Genomic DNA, 24,737 nt, shown 5'->3' on the forward strand with positions numbered 1-24,737 from the left:
CTTTGTTTATCTTTTTCTTGTCGTAACATCCTCACTTGGCTAAAACCTGCTTTTCAGTTAGTTTTATATAAGTACTACCTCAGTTATTCATTGAGAGATTCCTCTGCCAACACGGCTTGACGTCTGTCAGTCGTTTAAATTTTAGCGAATAACATTCAATAACCGAAACATCTACTGTACTCAAATTTAAAACGAAAACTATAAAAAAAATATGTCAACAGATTTTGTATTTGATTATACAAACAAGCAACAATAATATTTATTGTTATTTATTTGTTACAAATTGTTTTTAAGTGTAATTGAGAAATAATCTCTTTTTTAATAAAAAGTCCAAGAGAACTTTGCAGGCACTTTTGCAACTCTATAAAAACAACTTAAATTAATTTTTACTGATAGTAATTTCAAATTATTATAGAACTATTGAAAAACAATCGAATTAATTAGTCACTAATAAAGCTAATGTTCACTTATTGTACGAACTTCAAGCCCATATGATTTCTATTGTAAAAAGTAACAATATATCTTCTATGTGTATAATTGTGAACAATAAAACCAGTCATATGTTAATAATATTTACCATGTACTGAATGGTAATTTTTTATCCGGGACTCTTGCCGTTCGTCACAAATACATTCAAAACATGTGTCACTTTGCGAAACCCACGTGCTTTTGTTATTGGCGGAAACACTTTTTCTTTTGTTTTGCCTTGCGACTGTCATGCGGCGGTATGCCTTGCGAGCGTACGACCGCCGCAGGACTCTAAGAAAAGATAAGCGCGACAATATGTTATCAGCTTCAAAACGCATATGTCAAAGCTTTCCCAAAACTGAGTGTCTGGTGAACCTCGAATCTAAAAATAGATTCAGTTTTCCACCTTCAATGCGACTGCAGTACGAAAGCGTAGCCTTCAATTACTCTCACTGAGTCCCGTTGGTATAGGGGCTATCGGCTGCGACCGGCAATCACTCGATCAGGGTTCAAGACCCGCCTGGGCGCAATAGTTGACAACATTAGTTGTAAATTATAAGAAATTTTTTTCAATTACTGATGGCGTCGGTAAAGTAGATTTTTACTAATTTGGTCGATAAAATAGCTCTTAATGATAACTAATTGATAACAAAACCAGTTATCAATCAGCCGTAATTTTTCATGTTGATAACTAAATGTAATGTTCAACAAAATATTGTATAACACAATTAGTTATAAACTTGATCTCAATGATAACTTAACTTCTTATCATTTTGGTATTCGCGAAGTAAATTTAAGTTATTATTTTTGTTATGTTGGCTCTTAATTCAATCTAAATGATAACAAACTCTATTATCAAACGAATGATAACCAGGTAACACAGTTGCTTCGCATCTATTGACGAGTACGGTTGTGTCTTATATCCAGCTGCGTTTCAGTACAGAAATGTATATTGGTGCTGTGATCTCATGGATCTCATTTGTTGCGCTATCTCTCTTTCGGCTTTACTTCCAGATAAGTACTTTTTTACGTTCATTTTTTCTAATCGAGTGCCTGTAGTTTCGAGACCAACAAAGGGTCGGACCTGCTTGGGAGCGTTGCTTCCATTGCAAGTCATGGACCAAGACAGTGACCACAGTGAGGAACCCCCGCTTAAGGTTAAGCCTCCTGACCCTCAAAGTTCCGCTCAGCAGCTACAGCCGATTCTACAATCACAACTGTCTCAGTCCGATCCTCCTCCGCCGCCAGTGCTCTCATCGTCCACCCAAGCTGACCTTCGTGCCCAGCCTCAACAACTGCCATCAGCCCACGTCCATCCACCATCACTGCCGTCGTCATCACCCAAAGCCACCTCCTCCACGCCTCCGTCGCCAACCGCCAATGCCTCTCAGACACTTCCTAACCAAATGCCTCTTCGGCACAGATGCTACCCAGAGTCCTGTAAGGGTCCGTTCGAAGTGTTCGTTCGCCAGAAAGATAAGCCAGTAAAGGTTCTACTCGTTTCCGCAGAAGTTCATAAACATTTTTGGTCAGTGAAGGAAGTTAAACAGCTCGGATTCATTAAGGTTCGCATTGTTTTCTCCCACCGGTCAGAAGCCAACAATGTAGTATATAACGAGCTTCTCAGCCGGCTTTATCGAGTCTACATTACTAGCGAAAGAGTAGAGATCGATGGGGTAATTAATCAAGCTGAAATGGACCTGCGGGGTCCTGAGGGGGCCTTACTAATGAGGGGTTCGGAAGATTTGATGATCCGCGTATTCCTCAGGTGTCTATTCTTGAATGCCAACAACTAGCCGAAGTGCAGGTCGAAGGCAATACGAAAACCTACATTCCCAGCAACGATATTCGTGTTACGTTTGAAGGAACAATTCTTCCAGATTATGTCGAAATAGGTCAGGCTCTCATTCGTGTTCGCGTATATACCCCGAAGGTCATGCTTTGTGCGAAATGCAAAAGGTTTGGTCATACACAAACCTATTGTTCGAATAAGGCTTGTTGTGATACGAGTGGTAAACGCCACACAGAAGGTGAATGTACAATTGAGCAACCAGCTTGTCTGTATTGCAAGGGTTCTCACATGTACAAGAATGAGTGGCCCATATATAAAAAACAGATGAAGCTAGCCAAAGCGAGAGTTGTTCAGAAGTCAAAAATGAGTTACGCAGCCATGGTAAAAGCTTCGGTTTCGCAAAGCTTTGAGCATGAAAACACCTACAGTTCGTTGAGTGACATGTCAGATTTTGATGAAGAAGCGGAGGAAGCACATCATAGCAGGTACGTTCCTCCAAAGAGGAAAAAACTGCGACCAGTTAAAAACCCAAAACGTGCAAAACAGGAGAACGAAAAGATTTCGTTCCCTTTAGACCAATCTTCGAAACAAACGAGGTCGTCTCAAGAAATTCCTGGATTCAAGAAAGACGATTTTCCACCGCTCCCACCATCAGGAAGAAACTTCCGCGAACCAGTCGAAGCAAAGCACCGATAAATTCGATATTCCTCAGCTGATTCACCTCTTCACAGAAACTTTTGATCTAAGTAACCTCTGGGTCAACCTTTTGTTGAAATTGACTCCCATCCTCAAGACCATTCTCTCCAAACTCATAACGTCATTGCCCCTCCTTGGTTTGTTTGTATCTATCGATGGCTAATTCAAATCATAAAAATAGGTTTTACATTTTACAATGGAATTGCAGAAGCATTTTGCCAAAAATAGGAGATCTTCGTAATTTTATTAATCAGATAGAAGCAGATTGCTTCGTACTCTCGGAAACATTCCTTGTGGAAAGTTTGTTCTTCAGCGTTCCCTCGTTTAACATTGTTCGTCTGGATCGTGATACTCGAGCCGGAGGAGTATTGATTGGCATTAAAAGTAACTACTCTTTCGAACGTGTAAGGATCGACAGTTCTTTCCCAATTGAAATAGTCGCGTGTTCCATCATAATCGATAAACGAAGAGTTACAGTTGCTTCCGTTTACATAGCTCCATCAGCAAAATTAGATCACAACATATTGCGTAACGTAATTCGCCAAATTCCTCAGCCAGCATTTATATTAGGCGATTTTAATTCACACGGCACTGAATGGGGAGAATCAGTAGATGACGCTAGAGCTAATCTTATTTATGATGCGCTAGACGAGTTTCAACTTTCTGTTTTAAATACTGGAGAAATTACGCGTATAGCTTGGCCACCTCAAAAATGTAGCCGAGTTGATTTGTCTTTGTGTTCTTCAGCCCTTGCACTAAATTCATCCTGGACAGTCATGAACGATCCAGCAAACAGTGACCACCTTTCTGTCCATACAACATTTGGTACTTACAATTTCGAACATACAACTATATCGTTTGATCTCTACCGACACATAAATTGGGATGATTACTCATCATCGATTTTGAATGCTACCGTAAACTTCCATGATATTCAACCGAATGAACTATATCCTTTATTGACTTAGGCTATCTATGAAGCCGCAATAATGAAAAACCCTCGCCGATCAAAAACTCCTACAATATGGTGGGATTCAGATTGCACCGAAATTGTCAATCAAAGATCAGAAGCATTCAAAATGTTCAGAAGATCAGGTTTGACTGAACATTATCTGAATTACCGAAAAATAGAAGCAAAAAGTAAACGCCTTCTTAAAGCAAAGAAAAGAAACTTTTGGAAATCGTATGTAGAATCACTAGATCAGCAAACTGCAGTTCTTTGTGGAGCACAGCACGTAAAATGCGCAACTATGTTCCACCACCGTGTAACTTGGATAGGTATAATTCTGAATGGATTTAAGATTTTGCTCAAATTATATGCCCTTCATTTGTTCCGGGTGATAGCCCGAAATTTAGAAGTGAAAACTCGGATTCTGCCTTAGATTTAAATCAGGACTATGCTATTGCTGAACTGGAACATGCCCTATCAGCTTGTAATAATACATCACCAGGACTAGACAACGTGAAATTCCTTTTAATTAAAAAATTACCAGAACAAACTAAGCAGCTTTTACTAAACTGTTTCAATTGGGTTGTTCAAAATAATGCCATTCCCAGATCATGGTCAGCTGTTAAAATTGTGGTAATTCAAAAACCTGGCAAAAATCCATGCTATGCAGAGTCATACCGTCCCATTGGGATACTATCGTGTTATCGGAAAACTTTGGAGAAAATGATTCAATTTCGTTTAGAGTCCTGGGCCGAAAAGAATAACATTTTATTTCCTACACAGTATGGATTAAGACAATCCAGAAGTACACGAGACTGTCAAGTGTTATTGGCAACCGATATTCAATTAGCCTATACTTTGAAACAGGAGCTTGCAACTGTATTTTTGGACATCAAAGGTGCCTATGACTCTGTATTAATTGATGTACTCTGTAAAAAGATGAACGACCTAGGAGTTCCAAATCAACTAGGGTAATTGATCCGATCATGGAGCAGTTAAGCACTGGGTTCATGCTTAAACCACAATTGTATCGCCCCAAGCAAATTTTTTACATGGATTGAATTAAAAATAATAAAATCTATCCTTTATCTACGGGAAAATAACGAAATATTGCCAGTTTGAGGTTGTTATGAGCATTTTATTCGTTTTTATCTAAAAGAACATTGTGTTCCTATTGTTGCGGTATTTGTTCCTAATGTTGCGGTATTTGTTCCTAATGTTGCGGTATCCCATTGAAATCATATGGGATACCGCAACATTAGGAACACTACCGCAACAATAGGAACACAGCAGCAAACACATTAAGGAAAATATTTTTTTTTTAAATAGGTTTTTGGGCAAATCTTAAGCAAACAAATGGTGCAATCTCATAATTTAAGCACAATACATCTATTAAAAATACCTTTTGGTAAAATTTCAGTCGAAAAAGTGCTCAATTAACCATTACCGCAACATTAGGTACTACCACAACGATGGGAACAATTACCCTAGTAAACTTTCTTTATTCATTGCTCTCTTTCAAGGAATTGCATTTTGAACAAAACAATAAGATAGCACAAATTCGTTGTAGTTTCATCGGATTAACGCAGGGATCTGTTTTAAGTCCGTTGCTTTATAATATATATACCAGTGATATGGATAAATGCTTCCACAACAAGTGCATTTTAGTTCAATACGCCGATGATAGCTGTATTTGGACGTTTGTTAAAAACTTAGCTCTAGCAAAACATTATTTACAAATTACATTGAATAATCTAATGAAATGGGCGAACGACCTAGGATTTACATTTTCGTCTAGTAAGTCAGAAATAGTAGTATTTTCCAAAAAAAGTTTTTCCATCGAAAGTCCAACTACTACTGGGTTTAGAAAACATATGTCAGGCAACCAGCTCTAAATACCTTGGAATTTGGTACGATCAGAAATGTACATGGAAATTGCACATTGAATATTGTTAGCTGGCGGGTGAATTTGGACAGTAGAAGTTTTCGGAACTCTATTTAGCAACTCCAGATGTGCTGTTGGATTAGCTTTAAGCTGTAAATATATTTATAATTAGATAGGTTTTTAGTTTTAAGATCGGTTTTAGCTTACAGATTTCAGTCCACTTTTGTTTACAAATTCACCGTGTAGCCTTTTTATCAATTTTTTGTAGATCTCGTTACAGATACTCTAGATATTAATAATTCATTATAGACACGTATTTCTTTGTATATAATTAAACTACTTACATATTTTAAGACGAAAGATAATTAAGGAAATAATATTTGTTTCTAGAAATAAGTTTTAATAATGCTTTGCGAATTCAATTTTAGCTCTCATCTACACTATCTATTTCTGTTTGTCATTGTCTATTGTGCCGAATTGGCATTCTGCTATGATGACACATCTATCACCATTCTACTGCTTGCCGTCAGAGTAACAGCGCACGGTGTCTTATATAAGGTGGGGACTATCGCCAACATTCCCCGACCCGTATTGCTGGAGACTTCCTTCAGTTATACCATTTCCGGCGATATCCAGAACCGCCAACTTTGATGCCGGCCGCTGTAGTACTCCACCGCTGGTTTGCACGTCAGCAGCACGCACTCTTCCATCTTTTCCAGGATACGTTCGAAGAACCTTACCGCGGACCCAGCTGTTTCTGATCCCATCTTCAACAATTATCACTAGGTTCCCAACTTCAAGGGGCTTCGTATCCTTAAACCACTTGGTGCGGCGACTAATTGTTGGTAGGTACTCCTTTATCCATCTTGTCCAAATTCTGTCCAGAACCTGCTGCACATGACCCCAGTTGGATCGTAAAGCAATTGCTGCATTCACGGGCTGCTTTGCCGGTTGTACTACTCCACTTGAAGTTAACAGCAAAAAATGATTTGGTGTTAAGGCTTCCTCATTTTCCGCGCCTAATGGAACGTAAGTTAACGGCCTAGAGTTGACCATTGATTCGACTTCAACGAGCATAGTGTAAAAGGTTTCATCAGACGGATTCCTAGACGTAGAAAGGGTGTTCAATCCGTTCTTCACTGATCGGATCAATCGCTCCCATGAGCCACCCATGTGCGGAGCCAAAGGGGGATTGAATCGCCACGAAGTATCCTTGTTTGTGAAAGTCTCGGACAAAGTATTGTTCATCTTGAGTAGCTGCTGCTTTAGTTCCTTGCTTGCTCCCTGGAAATTAGTGCCTTGATCGCTGTAGATCTCCTGCGGAGCGCCTCTTCTAGCGATAAATCTTCTGACCGCTAAAATACACGAATCCGTCGAAAGACTGCTCGCCACTTCTAGGTGTACAGCTCGAACTGTCTGGCATACAAACAGCACTACCCATCTCTTCACGTTGCTTCTACCGATGCGAATTAAAAAAGGGCCACAATAGTCTATACCAGTAAAGGTAAACGGACGGACGTATGCTGCAAGTCGACATTCTGGAAGAGGGGCCATCCTGGGAACATCCGGAGTACTCTTATGCACGATGCACCACATGCACTTCTTGGCGACGGTGCGAACAGCATTCCTCAACCCGGAAACATGAAACTTCTGTCTAATCTCGTTTATTACAGTTTCGTTGTTACTGTGCCCATACCGTCGATGGTACCAATTCAATACCAGGTTGGTAACGTAATGGGTTTTTGGAAGAATTATAGGGAACCTTGTGGTATATGGCACGAAATGAGCAGCACCAATGCGCCCATCCATACGCAGCATACCGTCGGTGTCTATCTTCGGCGATAACTTGTAGAGTGGACTTGAACCTTCAAGCCTCGGTGCTTCTCTCGGTTTCATCTGTTGTTGTTTGCTGATCGATGCTATTTCTGCAGGGTATGCCTCCAATTGCACCCAACGGAATATTGTTTCTTCTGCGGTCTGCAGATCACTTCGAGATAAGTGTGCTTCGTTCTCAGTAGGTTTCTGTTTCTCTTTGCCTGAACATTTTGCGCAAAATCGAAGTACATACGCCACTGCTCGCTGAAGTCTTTCCCATTTCGAGAATCGTTCGTAGTCGATCAACGGCGTAGCAGATCCCCGATGATGCGCTATAACTGGGAGTAACTCCTCGGTAGAGTCAGGCTCCGGAAGGTTGTTCGACGGCCACTCCGATTCGTCTTTGTATAGGAATTCTGGACCTGCGAACCATCTCGACTGTTTTTTGAAGCATGGCCCTTCGCCCCACTTTGTCGCTTCGTCAGCAACGTTGAGCCTACCAGGAACTTTCCTCCATTCATTCACTGTTGTTTGACTGAGGATTTCACCTACTCTAACTGCCACAAACTGTCGATATTTACGTTGATCGGACTGGATCCACGAGAGAACCGTGCTGGAATCGCTCCAGATTACCCGACGGTGAATTGCCAAGGTATGACTGTCCTGAACTGATTTCATGAGACGACTTCCTATTACCGCAGCTTGAAGTTCCAGCCTTGGGATAGACAGTGGTTTCAATGGGGCGACTTTGGTTTTCGCAGATACTAAGGCACATCGAACTTGCTCACGATCTACTATTCTAAAATATGCCACGCAGGAGAAAGCTACTAAGCTCGCATCGACAAAGACGTGCAATTCTATGTTCTCCAGACTTGATAGACTATACCCTGGAAAGTAGCAGCGTGGCAAGGTTACGTTATCTAATTGACGAATTGCCCTGGTCCATTCACACCATCGTTTGTTGATCTCGTCCGGGATTTCTTGGTCCCAGTCCACTTTGCTCCTCCAAACATCCTGCATCAAGCACTTGCCATGAACTACGTAAGCTGCCATTAATCCTAGGGGATCGAAAATGCTCATGACGACTCGAAGGATTTCTCGTTTCGTTGGAACTTTATTGCCATTCAGCAAATGTACGATGTCATCTCTCAGGCACAGAGTAAAGGTAAAACTGTCTGTACTGGGGATCCACTGCATACCGAGGACTCTTTCAATGCCAGTGGTTTTGTCCGTGGCAAAGTTCTTAGAGGAACTCACAGAACTTTCCCCGACCCGTTGAACAACTTCTTCCGAGTTGGACAGCCAGTTGCGAAGCTCAAACCCTGCTTTGGAATGAACTTCTTTAACTTCTGTAGCTATGCGAATGGCTTCCTCCTCGGTATCCCTGCTATCTAGATAGTCATCCACGTAGTGGTTGTAGATGATGGCGTCGACTGCTTCTGGGAATTCGGATCTCCATTCTTCGGCGTTGCGGTTTTTTATGTACTGGGCTGAGCATGGCGAACATGTCGACCCAAATGTTGCAACATTGATAACGTAAACGTCGACGGGTTGAAGCGGATCGTCATGCCAGACAAAACACTGTGATTGTTGATCCTGGGGGCAGATGAGAAGCTGGAAAAACATTTCTCTGATATCTCCAACCACAGCCACTTGACGTTGACGAAAACGATGAAGAACAGACTGAAGCGACGTCAAAAGGTCAGGTCCTTTGAGGAGCATTGAGTTGAGTGATACTCCATCAACTTTCGCAGCTGCATCCCACACCATACGTATTTTATCAGGCTTGTTCGGATTCACGACTAACCCTAAAGGGAGAAACCAGGTCCTTCTAGGATCGAAGCACTGCATTTCAACGGTCGTTGCTTTCCGGATGTAGCCTTTCGCTTCCAAATCACTGATATGCTTCCGCACTTTCTCATGTAACGTTGGATCCGCTGTCAGCTTTCTTTCGAGACACTTTAGACGTCGTTCTGCCATCGGACGACTTTCTGGGAACTCAATGTGGTCGTACTTCCACAGCAGTCCCGTCTCGAATCTCCCGGTTTCCGTACGAATCGTTGTCTTCTCTATTATTTCCCGAGCTCGAATATCGTCAACTGCTTCAACTAGAGGCGCCACTTTGACGCCTGTGCATTCATTAGAGAAGAATTCTTCCACCAAATTGTGTAGGTCCTGTTCAGATGGTCCTGCGCAAACATGAAGAAGTCGATGTTCTGGTGGATCTTCTAGGCCTTCCACGTTTCCATAAACTGTCCATCCTAGTTTCGTCTTTGTCGCAACAGGCTCTTTTGGCTTCCCCATCCGCATCTTCAGTGACACCATTAGACTGGTGTTGTCCAGACCAATCAATATGCGAGGAAGTTCTCCACTATAGCTGGTTACCGGAAGTCCTCGAAGATAGGGGAACTGTTGCGCCAATTCATCATAACGAAGAGATTGTGGCGGCAAGCAGAGACTTTTCACTGTTCGTACGTCCTCCAACGTATGCTGCTTGCTTCCATAGATGCCGGAGATGCCCAATTTGACAACTTTCGAATCAGATTCTGTACGTGTGACGTTGTTTGTCCACTGTAGACAAAGGGGTTCCACTTTACCATTGATGCCAAGCTGATCTGCGACGGTCTGCTCCACCAGAGTATATGACGATCCATCATCCAAGAAAGCTAGCACATCTACTCTAGAGTCTTTACCGTACAACCGAACTGGAATTATTCGAAAAAGGGTAGAACGTGGCATTTGACGATGAACATTTATTGTGGCAGTGACCACCGATGAACTTTCACTGGTAGATGCACTCTCCTGTTTATTCGAGTGGAGTAGTTTATGATGTTTTAGCTCACATCCATCCAAACCACAAACCGGAGCTTTGCAAGGCCACTTTCCGTGTGCAGTCAGGCAACGTCGACAGAGCTGTAATTGCTGGACCAACTTCCAACGTTCATCGACGTTATATTTTTGGAACACGTAACACTCCTTCACTTTGTGACCCAGTTTTTCACATACTGGGCACGATTTCACTTGATTTGGCGCTCTCCCCATGATATTGCTTTCACGCTGTCCATCAAGTTGTCGGTTTGCTACCTCCCCGTCGTCGTGGGTATTCAGGAAGCCTTTCCCCTTCGGCTTATCTTGCTTTGTATCGAAGTCGCTACTGAATGTAACGTTGCTTGTAGCGGAAACGATTGTAGACATGAAGTCCCCGAAGGTGCCCAGGTCTACCGTAGGGATTTGATGCTGATATAGAGCCCAATTAAGTTTCACACTTGCCGGCAGCTTGCTTACCATTTCTTGCATAAGGGTAGGATTTGAGAGATGGTTATTCATACCCATTGACCGAAGATGGCCACAAAGATTTTGCACTAAAAGCCCGAAACTGATTATGCTTTCCAATTTATCTGCCCTAGGTGCTGGCGTAGATCGTACTTTGTTGAGCAGAGAGTTCACGACAAGCTCCGGACGGCCATACAAAGTACGCAAAGTATCTAGTATTTGAGGGACAGAGGATGGGTGCAGTAGTTGATAGCTGACCGCACTGAATGCATTTCCCTTCAAACAGCGTTGTAGGCGCATGAGATTCTCCGCGTCTGTATAACCACACATCTGAGTAGAATTAGAATAGCTACTAAAGAAGAGCGGCCAATCCAACGGATTCCCATCAAACTGTGGGAGATCCTTCGGTACAACATGCCGGGCTGCAAGTTGTTGGGCGGTTGGACTACAAACCGTATCGACTGGTGGAAAACTGGGTGCAACCCACGGTGACGAGATCGGATTAGGGTAACTTGGGATACTTGTTACAGAGGAATGGTTCATGGCTAGAGGAACACTAGTTGACACTGACGGATGCAAAGTACCAAGGAAAATACCATTCGTTACGCTAGGGGTGTAGGAGATTGTTGCCGGGGTCGAATTGAACAGAGGATCCCCGAAACGTGGCGGTCCTGCTTTACTCGTCGAAAATGTGACTACAGGCTGTTTCGACCTACCTTCACACGATACCCTACCGTGTATACTCGTGTCGCACGCATTTGATGACTGACGGATATGACTCGGTTGAGTACGGTGACTATGCGTAGTCTGGAGGATTTCAAGTTGACGTTGAAGATCCCGCACTTGCTGCTCCAAATTTGATTGACTCATCAAGGCCGCCGTCGAGATTCGCGAATATACTTTTGATAAGGCTGATTGCTTCGTTGTTGGAGGAGAAATCACATCGTCTTCGGTTGTTAGATGATCAGGATGATACGCGGGAACTGAAACGGCGACCGGTTGTTCAGTGACTTCAATGGATTGGCGACATTCTGGCGAAGTTACTCCACCGATAGCTATGCTGTACAACGAATTCTCATCGGAACTAGCGACGACTTGTGCTTTTTCTGTAACATTGGCTGTCAGAGCTGATGTGACTAGTTTGCTACTGGTAACGCTATCCTGTGCAGAGGTTCGTTTCGGGATAGTTCCAGTATACGACGCGGTGGTCACTGGGGTGATGACACTCGTTGTAACTTCTACCGCGGCTGTATTAATCTGGGTTTCCAACCAACGACGTACCGTGCTACTGGTGCTTGGGTTACTACGTAGACTCTTCCGGCTCACACTATCTCCTACCTCCGTTGCAGACTGCAGTATATTGTACTTTTTGCTAATGTACTCCCTCTCTCGTTGCCACTTTTCTTGGTTCGCTTTCCGCTTTAGCTCCAACTCCTGCTGGATTGCTCGTTCACGTAAGGACTGTTCGTGTTCCTCTACTTCACGGATCAACAGATCCTGCACCTGCTTTTCCTCTTCGATTCGCCGTAGTTCAAGCTCAACCAATTCACGAATTCCGGCTGTTGAAGATGATCGTCCCGTTCGTGAAGAAGCTCTAGACGATCGACGTGAACAACGCCCACAGCGGAAACTGCGATCTTTCACTGACTCATCCACCCCCACACAGGTGAAGTGATACCACGAATCACACGAGTCACACTGCACCATCATACGATCGGCAACATCCGGCCGATTGCAAGCTGGGCAATTCACATCCTGTGTGGATTCCTCCTCCGTGAGCATTCGCACAGAGCAATTAGGCCGACGTCCACTGTTCGACATCGTTCGTTGTCGCAGAACGAGCTACGAGTGTCCGAATAACCTCAAACAGATTGTTGAAATCTCTTAAAGTTTGTTAGCTGGCGGGTGAATTTGGACAGTAGAAGTTTTCGGAACTCTATTTAGCAACTCCAGATGTGCTGTTGGATTAGCTTTAAGCTGTAAATATATTTATAATTAGATAGGTTTTTAGTTTTAAGATCGGTTTTAGCTTACAGATTTCAGTCCACTTTTGTTTACAAATTCACCGTGTAGCCTTTTTATCAATTTTTTGTAGATCTCGTTACAGATACTCTAGATATTAATAATTCATTATAGACACGTATTTCTTTGTATATAATTAAACTACTTACATATTTTAAGACGAAAGATAATTAAGGAAATAATATTTGTTTCTAGAAATAAGTTTTAATAATGCTTTGCGAATTCAATTTTAGCTCTCATCTACACTATCTATTTCTGTTTGTCATTGTCTATTGTGCCGAATTGGCATTCTGCTATGATGACACATCTATCACCATTCTACTGCTTGCCGTCAGAGTAACAGCGCACGGTGTCTTATATAAGGTGGGGACTATCGCCAACAAATATCTTGTTAAGAAATGCAAAAAAACGTGTAAATTTTCTTCGAACAATATCGAGTACATGGTGGGGCGCACATCCAAATGAAATGATAAAACTGTACAAGACAACTATTCTGTCAGTAATGGAATACGGTTGCTTTGTGTTCCATCAAACCGCAAAAACTCATTTTTTGAAATTAGAGAGGATTCAATACAAAAGTCTACGGATATGTTTAGGATTAATGACATCAACTCACACTATCTCACTTGAAGTGCTAGCAGGAGTTCTTCCAATTGACGCTCGGTTTCTTGAGTTAAATTCAAGATATTTAGTTGCTAAACATGTATCATCTTCGCCAATTATCGACCATATAGATAAACTATTTGAATTGAATCCTCAATCTAGTTATCTTAAATCAAATCGAATCTGTTTGACTATTCCTTCGGGACCTCAAGAAAATATCAATTATTTCGATATAGGTCGTTCAACTGCTTTTCCTAAAATTATAGTTGATAAGTCTCTTCTTGCTGTAACGAGAGATATGCCACTGATACAGTGATAGACATTCGTTTAGCCGAGGCCAAAAAAAATTCAAAAAAGTGTCAAAATATTTCAAGATAAAACTTTTTTATCGTAGGGATAATATATCTAGTACTGTTTTATAAAAATGTGATACATCGAACTCACATATACACTGAAACAAAAACGAGGGTAGAAGCCCTTCAAATATCATTTTTTACCTAGACATTCGTTTAGCCGAATTGTACAATTTTTAGAATTCCATAATAAAAAACTAACAAATTTCGAAAAATATACAACAAAGTCATTTTGTATGGCGACCTGCATTATAGATCGGCTTGTAAATCATGAATTTGATCATTTTCGGAAGTGTTGTCATATTAATTTTACATGCATCTTATATAAATATGCCATAATATTGTATATGTTTCCAAATTAAGATTTGATGTATTTATTTTTATCGGAAGTGTTTCAAAAGAACCTAATGAAAGTTTCATGATGAGTGCAGATTGAAAATTTACGAAAAACAATGTTTTTAACAGAAAAAATAACGCAAACCATCAAAAAATCACATATTCAAGTATTGTTTTGATGAAATATGATGGTTTCACTACGTCTTCTCATAGCTCCCAATATCTTCTAGACTGTATTGTGGCTGGAATAACATACATTGGACGGCTCAGATTTCGAGAAATGGCACCGAAAGTATTCAAATTTCTAGCATGAACTATTTGTTTGTGCTATCACAATTGATGTATCTGTTGGAAACCTCAACAGGAAATACGTCTATTGTTCTGTGTATTTACCACATGATGAACCATCCCCTACGGATGCTTTCAAACAAGTCATCGCATACTGCACTTCAAAAGGCCTTCCGCTAATTGTTGGCAGTGATGCTAATGCTCACCATATCATCTGGGGCAGCTCAGACATTAACTTGAGAGGCTCCAGTTTGATGGAGTACTTAAGTAGTACAGATCTTGCATTACTTAACATAGGCAACCGCCCAACCTTCATGGTATCTGCTAGAGAGGAAGTGTTAGATATAACGCTTTGCTCTAGCAGAATTAGTCACGAGCTGACCAATTGGCATGTGTCAGATGAAGAATCTTTATCTGACCATCGCTATATCTTTTTTGAACATTTAAATGTTACTTCGCAAACATTGCGTTTCAGGAATCCTCGGTCAACAAACTGGGACCTTTATACTGATTTGGTTGCAGCCAAATTTCATGGATATTCACCATCCATTGACACTCCAAGTGATTTAGATGATGCCGTTGATACTACAACGACCTTCATCATGGAAGCTTTTGAAGAAGCATGCCCTCTACGGTCTGTGAAGATCACAAGAGGAACCCCTTGGTGGAACTCTGATCTGGCGAAACTCAGGAAACAATGTAGAAAGAGTTGGAACAGACGACGTTCGGCTGGTTCGGAGGCTTTCAGGTCGGCTCGCAAGGCCTACAGGAAAGCTCTCCGGTCTGCTGAACGATCCGGCTGGAAAAACCTTTGTACAAATGTTTCCAGCTTGAGTGAAGTCAGTCGGTTAAACAAAATCCTTGCGAAATCTAAGGATTTCCGGGTGAACGAACTTCGTTTGCCAAATGGCGACCAGACTTCCTCTGATGAGGAAGTTCTGGAATGCTTATTCAGCACACACTTCCCTGGATGTGTGGATATTACATCTTCGGATGATCCTGATGTCTTTACTTGTAGTTATGATTCTTTAGCTTCGGCTCGGAGTATTGTAACTATAGAATCGATTGAGTGGGCTCTTAATAGCTTTGCTCCTTTCAAATCTCCTGGGGCAGATGGGATTTATCCTATTTTGCTTCAGAAGGGATTTGATTATTTCAAACATGTTTTGAAAAAACTACTTGTTTGCAGTTTCGCTACAGGGTATATTCCCAAATCCTGGAGGGATATTACTGTAAAGTTTATTCCGAAAGTGGGTCGTGCGTCGTATGAAGAAGCAAAGAGTTTCAGACCTATCAGTTTGACCTCTTTTCTTCTGAAATGCTTAGAACGCATTGTGGATCATCATATCCGTGATGTTCATCTGGCCAACGTGCCTCTTCATGTGAACCAAAATGCCTACCAATCTGGTAAGTCCACTGTGACTCTTTTACACAAGGTTGTTTACGATATCGAGAAAGCATTCGCTCAAAAGCAATCTTGTTTGGGTGTTTTCTTAGATATCGAGGGTGCCTTTGACAACGTGCCTTTCGATGCCATATTGGAAGCCGCACGGAGTCATGGTATATCTCCAATGATTTCCAATTGGATTCACCAAATGCTCAAAAACCGATATCTCTTCTCGACATTGCGTCTAGTAGGGATTAGGAAATTGAGTGTTTGTGGATGCCCCCAAGGGGGAGTCTTATCACCGCTTTTGTGGAATCTCGTAGCAGATACGCTATTGAGGCAACTCAATAATAGCGGTTTTCCTACTTATGGTTTTGCCGACGACTACCTAACATTGTTAGTTGGTATGTGCATCAGCACCCTTTACGACCTGATGCAAAACGCCCTTCAGGTAGTTGAGGGTTGGTGTCGCCAATATGGCCTTTCGGTTAATCCGAGTAAAACATCTATTGTTCTTTTCACGGAAAGGCGAAACCGTAATGGCGTTCGACCTTTGCGTCTCTTTGATTCTGAAATCGATGTGACTGAACAGGTAAAATACGTTGGAGTCATTCTTGATTCCAAGCTTTCCTGGACACCTCACATTGAGTTCAGAATCAAGAAAGCTTGTATGGCCTTCGGGCAATGCTGGCGTACTTTTGGTACAACTTGGGGTCTAAAACCCAAGTATATCAAATGGATTTACACAACTGTGGTTCGGCCAATATTGGCTTATGGATGTCTTGTGTGGTGGCAAAAGGGTGAAGTGAGAACGGTCCAATCAAAATTAGGCCATCTCCAAAGGATGTGCTTAATGGCGATGTCTGGAGCGTTCTCTTCAACTCCTACGGCAGCGCTAGAAGTTCTCTTTGACGTTGCCCCACTACACATTCATCTCAAACAAGAAGCCCTTTCTTGCACTTACCGGTTACGGGTACTCGGTCTACTGGAGGAAACTCCTGTGAACCGCAGTTCAACACACACCTCGTTGTTTCCACTTTTGGTGAATTGGGACAAAATTGTCCTTGCTCCAAGTGATCTTACAATTGCTTGTAATTTTCCATATAGGACATTTTCCACGAAATTCCCTTCCCGGGAAGAGTGGACATCTGGTTATCTGGAAAGAAGTATTTCAGACGGCATCGTATGTTACACTGATGGCTCCCTTCTCGAAGGTCGAGCAGGTGCTGGTGTTTATTCTCGTGAGCTAAGGCTGTATCAGTCTTATTCACTTGGTAGACACTGTACCGTTTTTCAGGCCGAAATCTTTGCTCTTATGTGCGGAGTGCAATCAGCACTTCAGCAGCACGTAATGGGCAAAGTAATATACTTCTGTTCAGATAGCCAGGCTGCTATTAAAGCACTTGCTTCGGCCAACTCCAGGTCGAAGATAGTTATCGCTTGTCGAACTCAAATCGAGGAGCTGAATTCAGCAAACGCTGTTCACCTTCTATGGGTACCTGGTCATTCTTCCATCGCTGGAAATGAATTGGCTGATGAGTTAGCTCGCTCTGGAGCATCAAATGACTTCATTGGCCCTGAGCCAGCTATTCCGATATCGAAGTGTTGGATTAAGCTTCAGATTCACACCTGGGCTGTCACTCAACACAGACAATATTGGAATAGTTTGGAGTCATGTCGTCAAACCAAATTGTATAGTGCTGAGCCATCTCTACGGGTGGCGAAGTATCTAACTAATCTGTCTAAGCAGAATTGCAGCATGCTGGTCAAAGCATTGACTGGCCACTGCCGACTCAGCTATCACATGGCGAATATTCAGGAAGCTGATTCATTTGCCTGTGATAGCTGTGAATCCGATTATGGAACTTCGTATCATTTGATATGTAACTGTCCAGTTTTCGCGCAACTGCGTTTCCGAGTATTCGGTAAACACTTATTAAGTGAAACTGACTTCAGAAACCTGAATCTTCAGGATATTCTGTTGTTCTTAACCCGCTGTGGTAAAGAGCTATAGGCTCTCTTTCGCTTTATGCTTTATTACAGTGCCCTTTTCAGGGCGCTGTTTGAACCCATTGTGGTACACTTGTGCGTTAGTACCCTCTTCCAGGGTATTTTTCCTATTTCCCTACCTGTCCCTATCCCCATCCAAATCCTTTTTCCTTCCTTTTCCCTCAGGTAGATGATGAAATAGGCTGTTATTTTGGCGATGGCACAAATGTCCCAAATGGAGGATAACGTGCCTCTGGAGCCGGCCTTCTGATACCTGATACCACATATACACTGAAACAAAAACGAGGGTAGAAGCCCTTCAAATATCATTTTTTACCTAGACATTCGTTTAGCCGAATTGTACAATTTTTAGAATTCCATAATAAAAAACTAACAAATTTCGAAAAATATACAACAAAGTCATTTTGTATGGCGACCTGCATTATAGATCGGCTTGTAAATCATGAATTTGATCATTTTCGGAAGTGTTGTCATATTAATTTTACATGCATCTTATATAAATATGCCATAATATTGTATATGTTTCCAAATTAAGATTTGATGTATTTATTTTTATCGGAAGTGTTTCAAAAGAACCTAATGAAAGTTTCATGATGAGTGCATATTGAAAATTTACGAAAAACAATGTTTTTAACAGAAAAAATAACGCAAACCAACAAAAAATCACATATTCAAGTATTGTTTTGATGAAATATGATGGTTTCACTACGTCTTCTCATAGCTCCCAATATCTTCTAGACTGTATTGTGGCTGGAATAACATACATTGGACGGCTCAGATTTCGAGAAATGGCACCGAAAGTATTCAAATTTCTAGCATGAACTATTTGTTTCATAATTTAGATGTTATTTTCAAATAAATCATGTTAAAAATGAATGTGGTTCAAAACTAAGACTCATTTATAATATATTTCTTCATATTGGATGAAATAAGCCAATTGTTTGACCATATCTTGCATTTTTGTATAAGCATCTACTTTTAAATAAACAGGGTACAAAAATTCTGACACATCTTGCAGTTCTTTCACTTAGCAGTCTTCTAACTCATTTGGTAATGATAGTATCAAACAGGTATACTCTACAGGCATTAGGGCACGTCTTTATTTCAACGCAGAACCATTTATTTTAGATTCTACCAATCACATTTTAAGGTTTAACCAACCAAAAACCAATATACTTATGTTTTTCATGACATTTTATGTAATAGTTTAAACATTTCTAACAATAATTCTGTGCCATATTTTCAAAACTGCTAATCTAGCTTACGTTTGAGTGTTTACAGAAATCATTTTTCTTAAATAAATTTGTTTATCATCGCTTTTCCTTATCGGGACATTTTTTTATAATTTTTTTCTGAATTTCACTAATAGGGGGATTAGGGGCATAATGGACACCCTAAGCAAATGAGTATGTTAGGCCTGCATAACAGACAAAAACTTAACATATTATCAGTTGGCTTACAACTTTAACTTGTTTCCTACGTATTTCAATAATTTGCTGCAGGTAGAATGTCATTATTGTGAAGAAATAGTGAATTGTAAACCGTGTGTTTTTTTTGGCTGGCAGGAAAGGTACGGGGCGAAATGGACATCCATCGGGGCATAATGGACACCTCTGCATATTTTATGCTGTATTTTTGATAATATCGACCAGTTAAGTAATTTGTCTACGGATATTAATACCACAGATATAATACTCCATCTTAGACGAGTTTTCATATCATTAAAGTTAATTAAATAAATTTTAGGCTGAAATAATCGGTTTGATTTTTTCCAAACTCTCTAAAACGCCTAACAGTATGCAACGCGCGTACATCCATTCACAATTGCCAGTGTTCATTTCGCCCCGAATCGAGTACTGCATTGAAATTGCTATTTTGAGTAGGTTTTGATCAAAAATGTAATACTTCATCCAGTGTTGCGAATACTCACTAGCAAAAAATTATACTCACTTGCTTCTATCTCAGTCCAGAAGCATGCTATCAAAAAATTATGTTTGAAGGGGTTTTAGATTGTAGTTTAATCTAAAAGTTTGCCGAATAAAGTAAAGGTCTCAGACGCATGCCAGAACCATGAGAGAGCTGTGAGTACACGGTGAGTATAAATTACACGAATTTTACTCACCTCGTACTCACAGCTCTCTCACAACTTTGGTATGCGTCTGCGACCTTTACTTTATTCGGCAAACTTTTAGATTAAACTACAATCTAAAAGCCCTTCTAACATCATTTTTTGATAGCATGCTTCTGGACTGAGATAGAAGCAAATGAGTATCACTCTTGCAAGTGAGTATTCGCAACACTGACTTCATCCATTGCTAAATCTGCGTATACATGTAGATAAGCTAACAATTCACTTGTTTTTATGGTGGCCACACTCAAACACTCGCAATACCTTATTTGCTGCTGCTTCGAAATTATAAGAAATCCACCATATGAAAAGCATACTTCAATTTCAATGATATTTTGGTTATTTTGAAGGAATATAAATGGTACTTTTGAAAAATAGAACAATGACTTGTTCCTTTAGACTTATGCATTAAAAGTTTTACATAAAAGTCAACGGTTTCGGCAAAAATAGGGGTGTCCATTTCGCCCCGGGTGTCCATTATGCCCCTAATCCCCCTAAATAAACTTTTAAGGTCAACTATCTTGCTTACACGTCATAAACTAAATGTTTTGGGGTATATCCTCGAAATATACTCACGAAATTGCTAAAAATCTATTGAAAACTTATTTTTCATTTAACTCGGCTAAACGAATGTCTAGGCAAAAATGACATTTGAAGGGTTTTTACCCTCGTTTTTGTTTCAGTGTATATGTAAGTGTGATGTATCACATTTTTATAAAACAGTACTAGATACACTATCACTGACATAAAAAAGTTTCATCATAAAATCTTTTGTATGAGTTTCCTGACACTGTTTTGCAAAATTTTTAGCCTCGGCTAAACGAATGTCTATCACTGTATGTCGGCTAAGAGATGGTTTGTTATTACCTAAAATGCCTAATAAATGGTGGGTTGTGTACCCACAAATCAATTAAAAAAAACCAGGTAACAGAGCTTGTTATCATTTTGTTACCCGCCTTTGCTCGGGAACCGTCGACAACCACCGCCGCCGCGGTGGCACCCCACTCGGCAGTATTCTGCTGAGCGAAAATTCAAACTATGAAACCGAGCTGTACTCTGTTATGTTGTTGGAGTTTCGTTTTCCATTTGGCCCGAGTAGCTGTGCTTCATAAACGTAACTGACTGAGCTGTACTCTGTCTGAGATCTGGTTGGCGGCTCCACTCGTGCTGCCGCGCGCGACGACGCAAAGACGCACAACCTACCAACTTGCCAAAGAATATTGCGAAATAAATAAATATTTTCCATTTTTGGTTCATTTCGTCACAATTACTGCTAATATATGTAACTGTTTTTTATACTGAACTTGGTGTAGTTTCAGCCCTTTTGTATGAAGCTAAACGCCTTAAAATGTTTTCAAATTTTCGACAATTTATTTTTGTTGTAACGTTATGTGCATGCTTTTTATTGTGTGCAGTAGTAGTGACGTTTGCGAAACAGGTCTTCTTTGTCTTCTTCACTCCACCAGGTTGAAAGATTTCTTTGGATAAGCATATTATTGTAGATTTTGAATCTTATCGCACGCGACGATATGAATCCGTCGCGGGTGAAACCATCGCCAGAGTCGTCGCCAACCAATCAGCAAGCGGGTGCCTGACGTTTCTCCGATTTCACTAACACAAGCACCTGTAGAGATGGTGCCTGATTTGTCGCGATGATTCTGAGCTGCCGTTTTGTTATGAAAGTGACATACAATACTAAACACATTTTTAGTGATCAAAACCTATCACTTTGCGTTACAAGCATAATTTTACGGTTTTCTGAATTGTACCCCCATATCTTGCTTATTCAACGTCGAAATATTTCAATCATCTCAAAACTTTCACAGTTTGCTTTGCACCTTATGACTAGTTGCGAAATATATACCGCATTTAGTTCACTACTGGACTGCGAACTGCGACATTATAAGTGCGAAAACGTAAATAAAAGTGCGCGATTGCATCAACTCAGGTTGATGTCTTCGGCTCACTATTTCTTCAATCTATGGAGAACAAGTGCTCTGAAGACACCGAGTTGATTTGATGCAATCGCGCACTTTTATTAGCGTTTTCGCACTCGTAAAAACTAGTGCGATAGTCCAGTGGTGAACTAAATGCGCTATATTACATGTACTTCAACATTGTTCAATTTCGTGTTACAGGGGACACAGTTCCATAATAGCATTGTTATGCGGGCACTTTTAATATGGTACGCTCATGATTTGATATTATTTTACACATTGAAATGAAAATCCGCAATTATTATGATGGTACTTCCACATTGATAATGATGACTATTCATAATTATTCCCAAGTAACAATTCGACACTGATTCTTGATTAGGACCTTACTGACATTTTCGAGTCCTCTTCATCGATCCTCTCTTTGTGTTAATACAGAATGTGTATTGGTGAAGTTGTTAGCGAAAGAGAGAGTCGACGAAGAGAAATCGATCAAGTCTAGCAATCCTGATGTAATTTCTTAGATAGAATAATAAAACTTAGCAATGAAGCTCTTTGTTCTGCAAATCCGAGACAAAATAAGCATAAAATATCCATAAGACTAATCTGGTCTTATGGAGATCTCAGGAGATCTCCAAGGCTGCTTTTGAAGACTGCTTTGAAACTAGTTGTATTTATGTGATGATTGATTATACGAACTTCATACAACTTCAACAAGAACAGCTTGAGGCATGTTGATTTTTTGCTGTCTTTCCCAAAAGTGCTAATAGTGCATAATAAGTTAAATCTTTTACCAAAGCATAATGCAGATGCGAACTAGTTTTGTTTCAAGGATGAAATGTTAATTGAACTGCGAATTAATTTTCATCAAATTGAAATGGCTAAAGCATTTATTTGCCTGACAGATCATTGATGACAGGGAATCACAATTTTCCGTGCCATATACACTTTTTCGTTGTTATGCCACCCAAAACATACGAAAATAACAAAGCGCCTCGAAAATCATATCAATCATTAATATACGATGACATAAATTTTCTATAAAAACAAAAGGCTACGCCACTTTTTCAATTCTTTCTAAACATGGCCGCTGTTCCAAGCAAACAAAACTCATGCAGCCGCACAATATATGGACGTAACGCTGTGTCCAAAATATGTCGGTTCCCCTATTACTAGTTGAAACTCATTTATGCTCTGAATTATAAGGACTTGGCTACCAAAATACTAACTGTAGCTTTTTTTTTCTTTACATTTTTGTTTACATTGATTCAATTTCGGTATTTTGGTAAGCTTTTTTTTATACACTGCAAGTTTGCACAACAAATTTGCTGTTATATTCAATGCAGATGTTTAATGAAAACATGAATAATGAAGGTGGCGGTGAGGTTTTTGCGAGTATGTCTCTTATGCACGTTCAATGAGATAAACAATGTTCTGCTTCACTCGCCACAAAAAAAAAAAAAAAAAACAGATAATATCAAACCGGTGAAATACATATTTGTTGTTTTTTTTCTTACCAACCTATAATAATCAATGCACAAAGGGAAAGTTGCTGGTCACATTTAAAATTAAAATGCAGCATTTTATTTTGACGTACCAATTTTGAAGCAAAATCAGTGTTATAACTTGAATCATATTTAACATAAATGAAGTGTTTCGAGTTTTTTACAAAAAGTAACATGCTATGCGTGTGAAATTGTTTCAGAATTCAACAGTGTATATTTTTCGTCTGTCAGTACTGATTGGAGAATATGTGGAAAAGTAGCATAATACTTACATAAACTTCTTCCCATTGTGAAACGTATCGCACCAATCGGGACAACCGCAATAACCTCACCAAAGACAATAATTTTGCTAGCCTAAGTATTCGTAATGCCCTGCCAGCATGGAGTATTTGAAATGAATCGGAGAAATCCTGAAATAAAATAAACAGAGATATTTGCATGCAGTAAAAACAGGAATCCGTGAGCCCAACTGAATTGAGCATCATTTTTTAGTTATTACTTGAAAACTTTATCGATTTCAGAAAACAAAAATAATCGAGAAATATTTATTAGAGCATAGGGGAACGAATACATTTTAGACACAGCGACGCGCCAATATTTTTTGGACACTTACAGCAAAAATTAATGGAAGTGTCCAAAATATATTGACGTAACGCTGTGTCCAAAATACGATGGTTGTCCTATTTAAAGTTGTGATACTACCTTATAACGTTACCATTTTTTATGTTTTTTTTATTATTTATTATGATTCACATAAAATTACGAAATTTATCACGCGAATCATGAGAAATTTTTGCTTAAAATTTGACAGCATTACTGATAATTTGTAGACATTTAACGGCTAAAATTTTCTTTATAGTCGGACAATAATTGTATATTTTGTTGCAATAGAGCTATAAGTTGTATTGCGACATTTTAACTCATTAAGATTCGGCTTGAATTCATTATTATCACAGTTGAATTTCGCACGCGACTCCGTTCGGTTGAGTTTATGACAAGGGTGTCGATGTATGTACAACAGGTACACAAAATAAGATTTGATTAGTGTGAAATCACAGTAGTCTAAACAATAAGGAAAACCCAATATGTAATGATAAATCGACAATATGAAGATACATTCTAATGTGCACAGCCGGCATTATCTGATACAAATTATATTTTTCGTTCATCAAATAAAGGGGAAAAAAGATAAAAAATTTTAATACACTAAATTCTGGTTTTACGTAGTGGATGCGTCAGCGTAAATACAGAATTGTGTGAAAAAATCGCGTAACTTCGAGAAATCGAGTA

At 40.0% G+C, this 24,737-nt stretch overlaps 1 protein-coding gene and 1 long non-coding RNA gene across 2 annotated transcripts; both read right to left on the minus strand.

Moving 5' to 3' along the window:
- Window positions 1–294: 294 nt before the first annotated feature.
- Window positions 295–5,849, minus strand: LOC134288064 (uncharacterized). Its single transcript, XR_009997737.1, has 2 exons — window positions 4,219–5,849; window positions 295–4,104 (listed from the first exon to the last, which is right to left on the minus strand). It is a non-coding gene; the product is annotated as an uncharacterized LOC134288064 (long non-coding RNA).
- Window positions 5,850–6,339: 490 nt separating this feature from the next.
- LOC134286506 (uncharacterized) lies at window positions 6,340–12,699 on the minus strand. The gene has a single exon (XM_062848126.1). The coding sequence runs from the start codon at window positions 12,697–12,699 to the stop codon at window positions 6,340–6,342; it is 6,360 nt and encodes a 2,119-aa protein (XP_062704110.1).
- Between the last annotated feature and the right edge of the window lie 12,038 nt (window positions 12,700–24,737).

This window comes from Aedes albopictus, chromosome 2 (assembly GCF_035046485.1).
Source record: "Aedes albopictus strain Foshan chromosome 2, AalbF5, whole genome shotgun sequence".
NCBI classification, from domain to species: domain Eukaryota; kingdom Metazoa; phylum Arthropoda; class Insecta; order Diptera; family Culicidae; genus Aedes; species Aedes albopictus.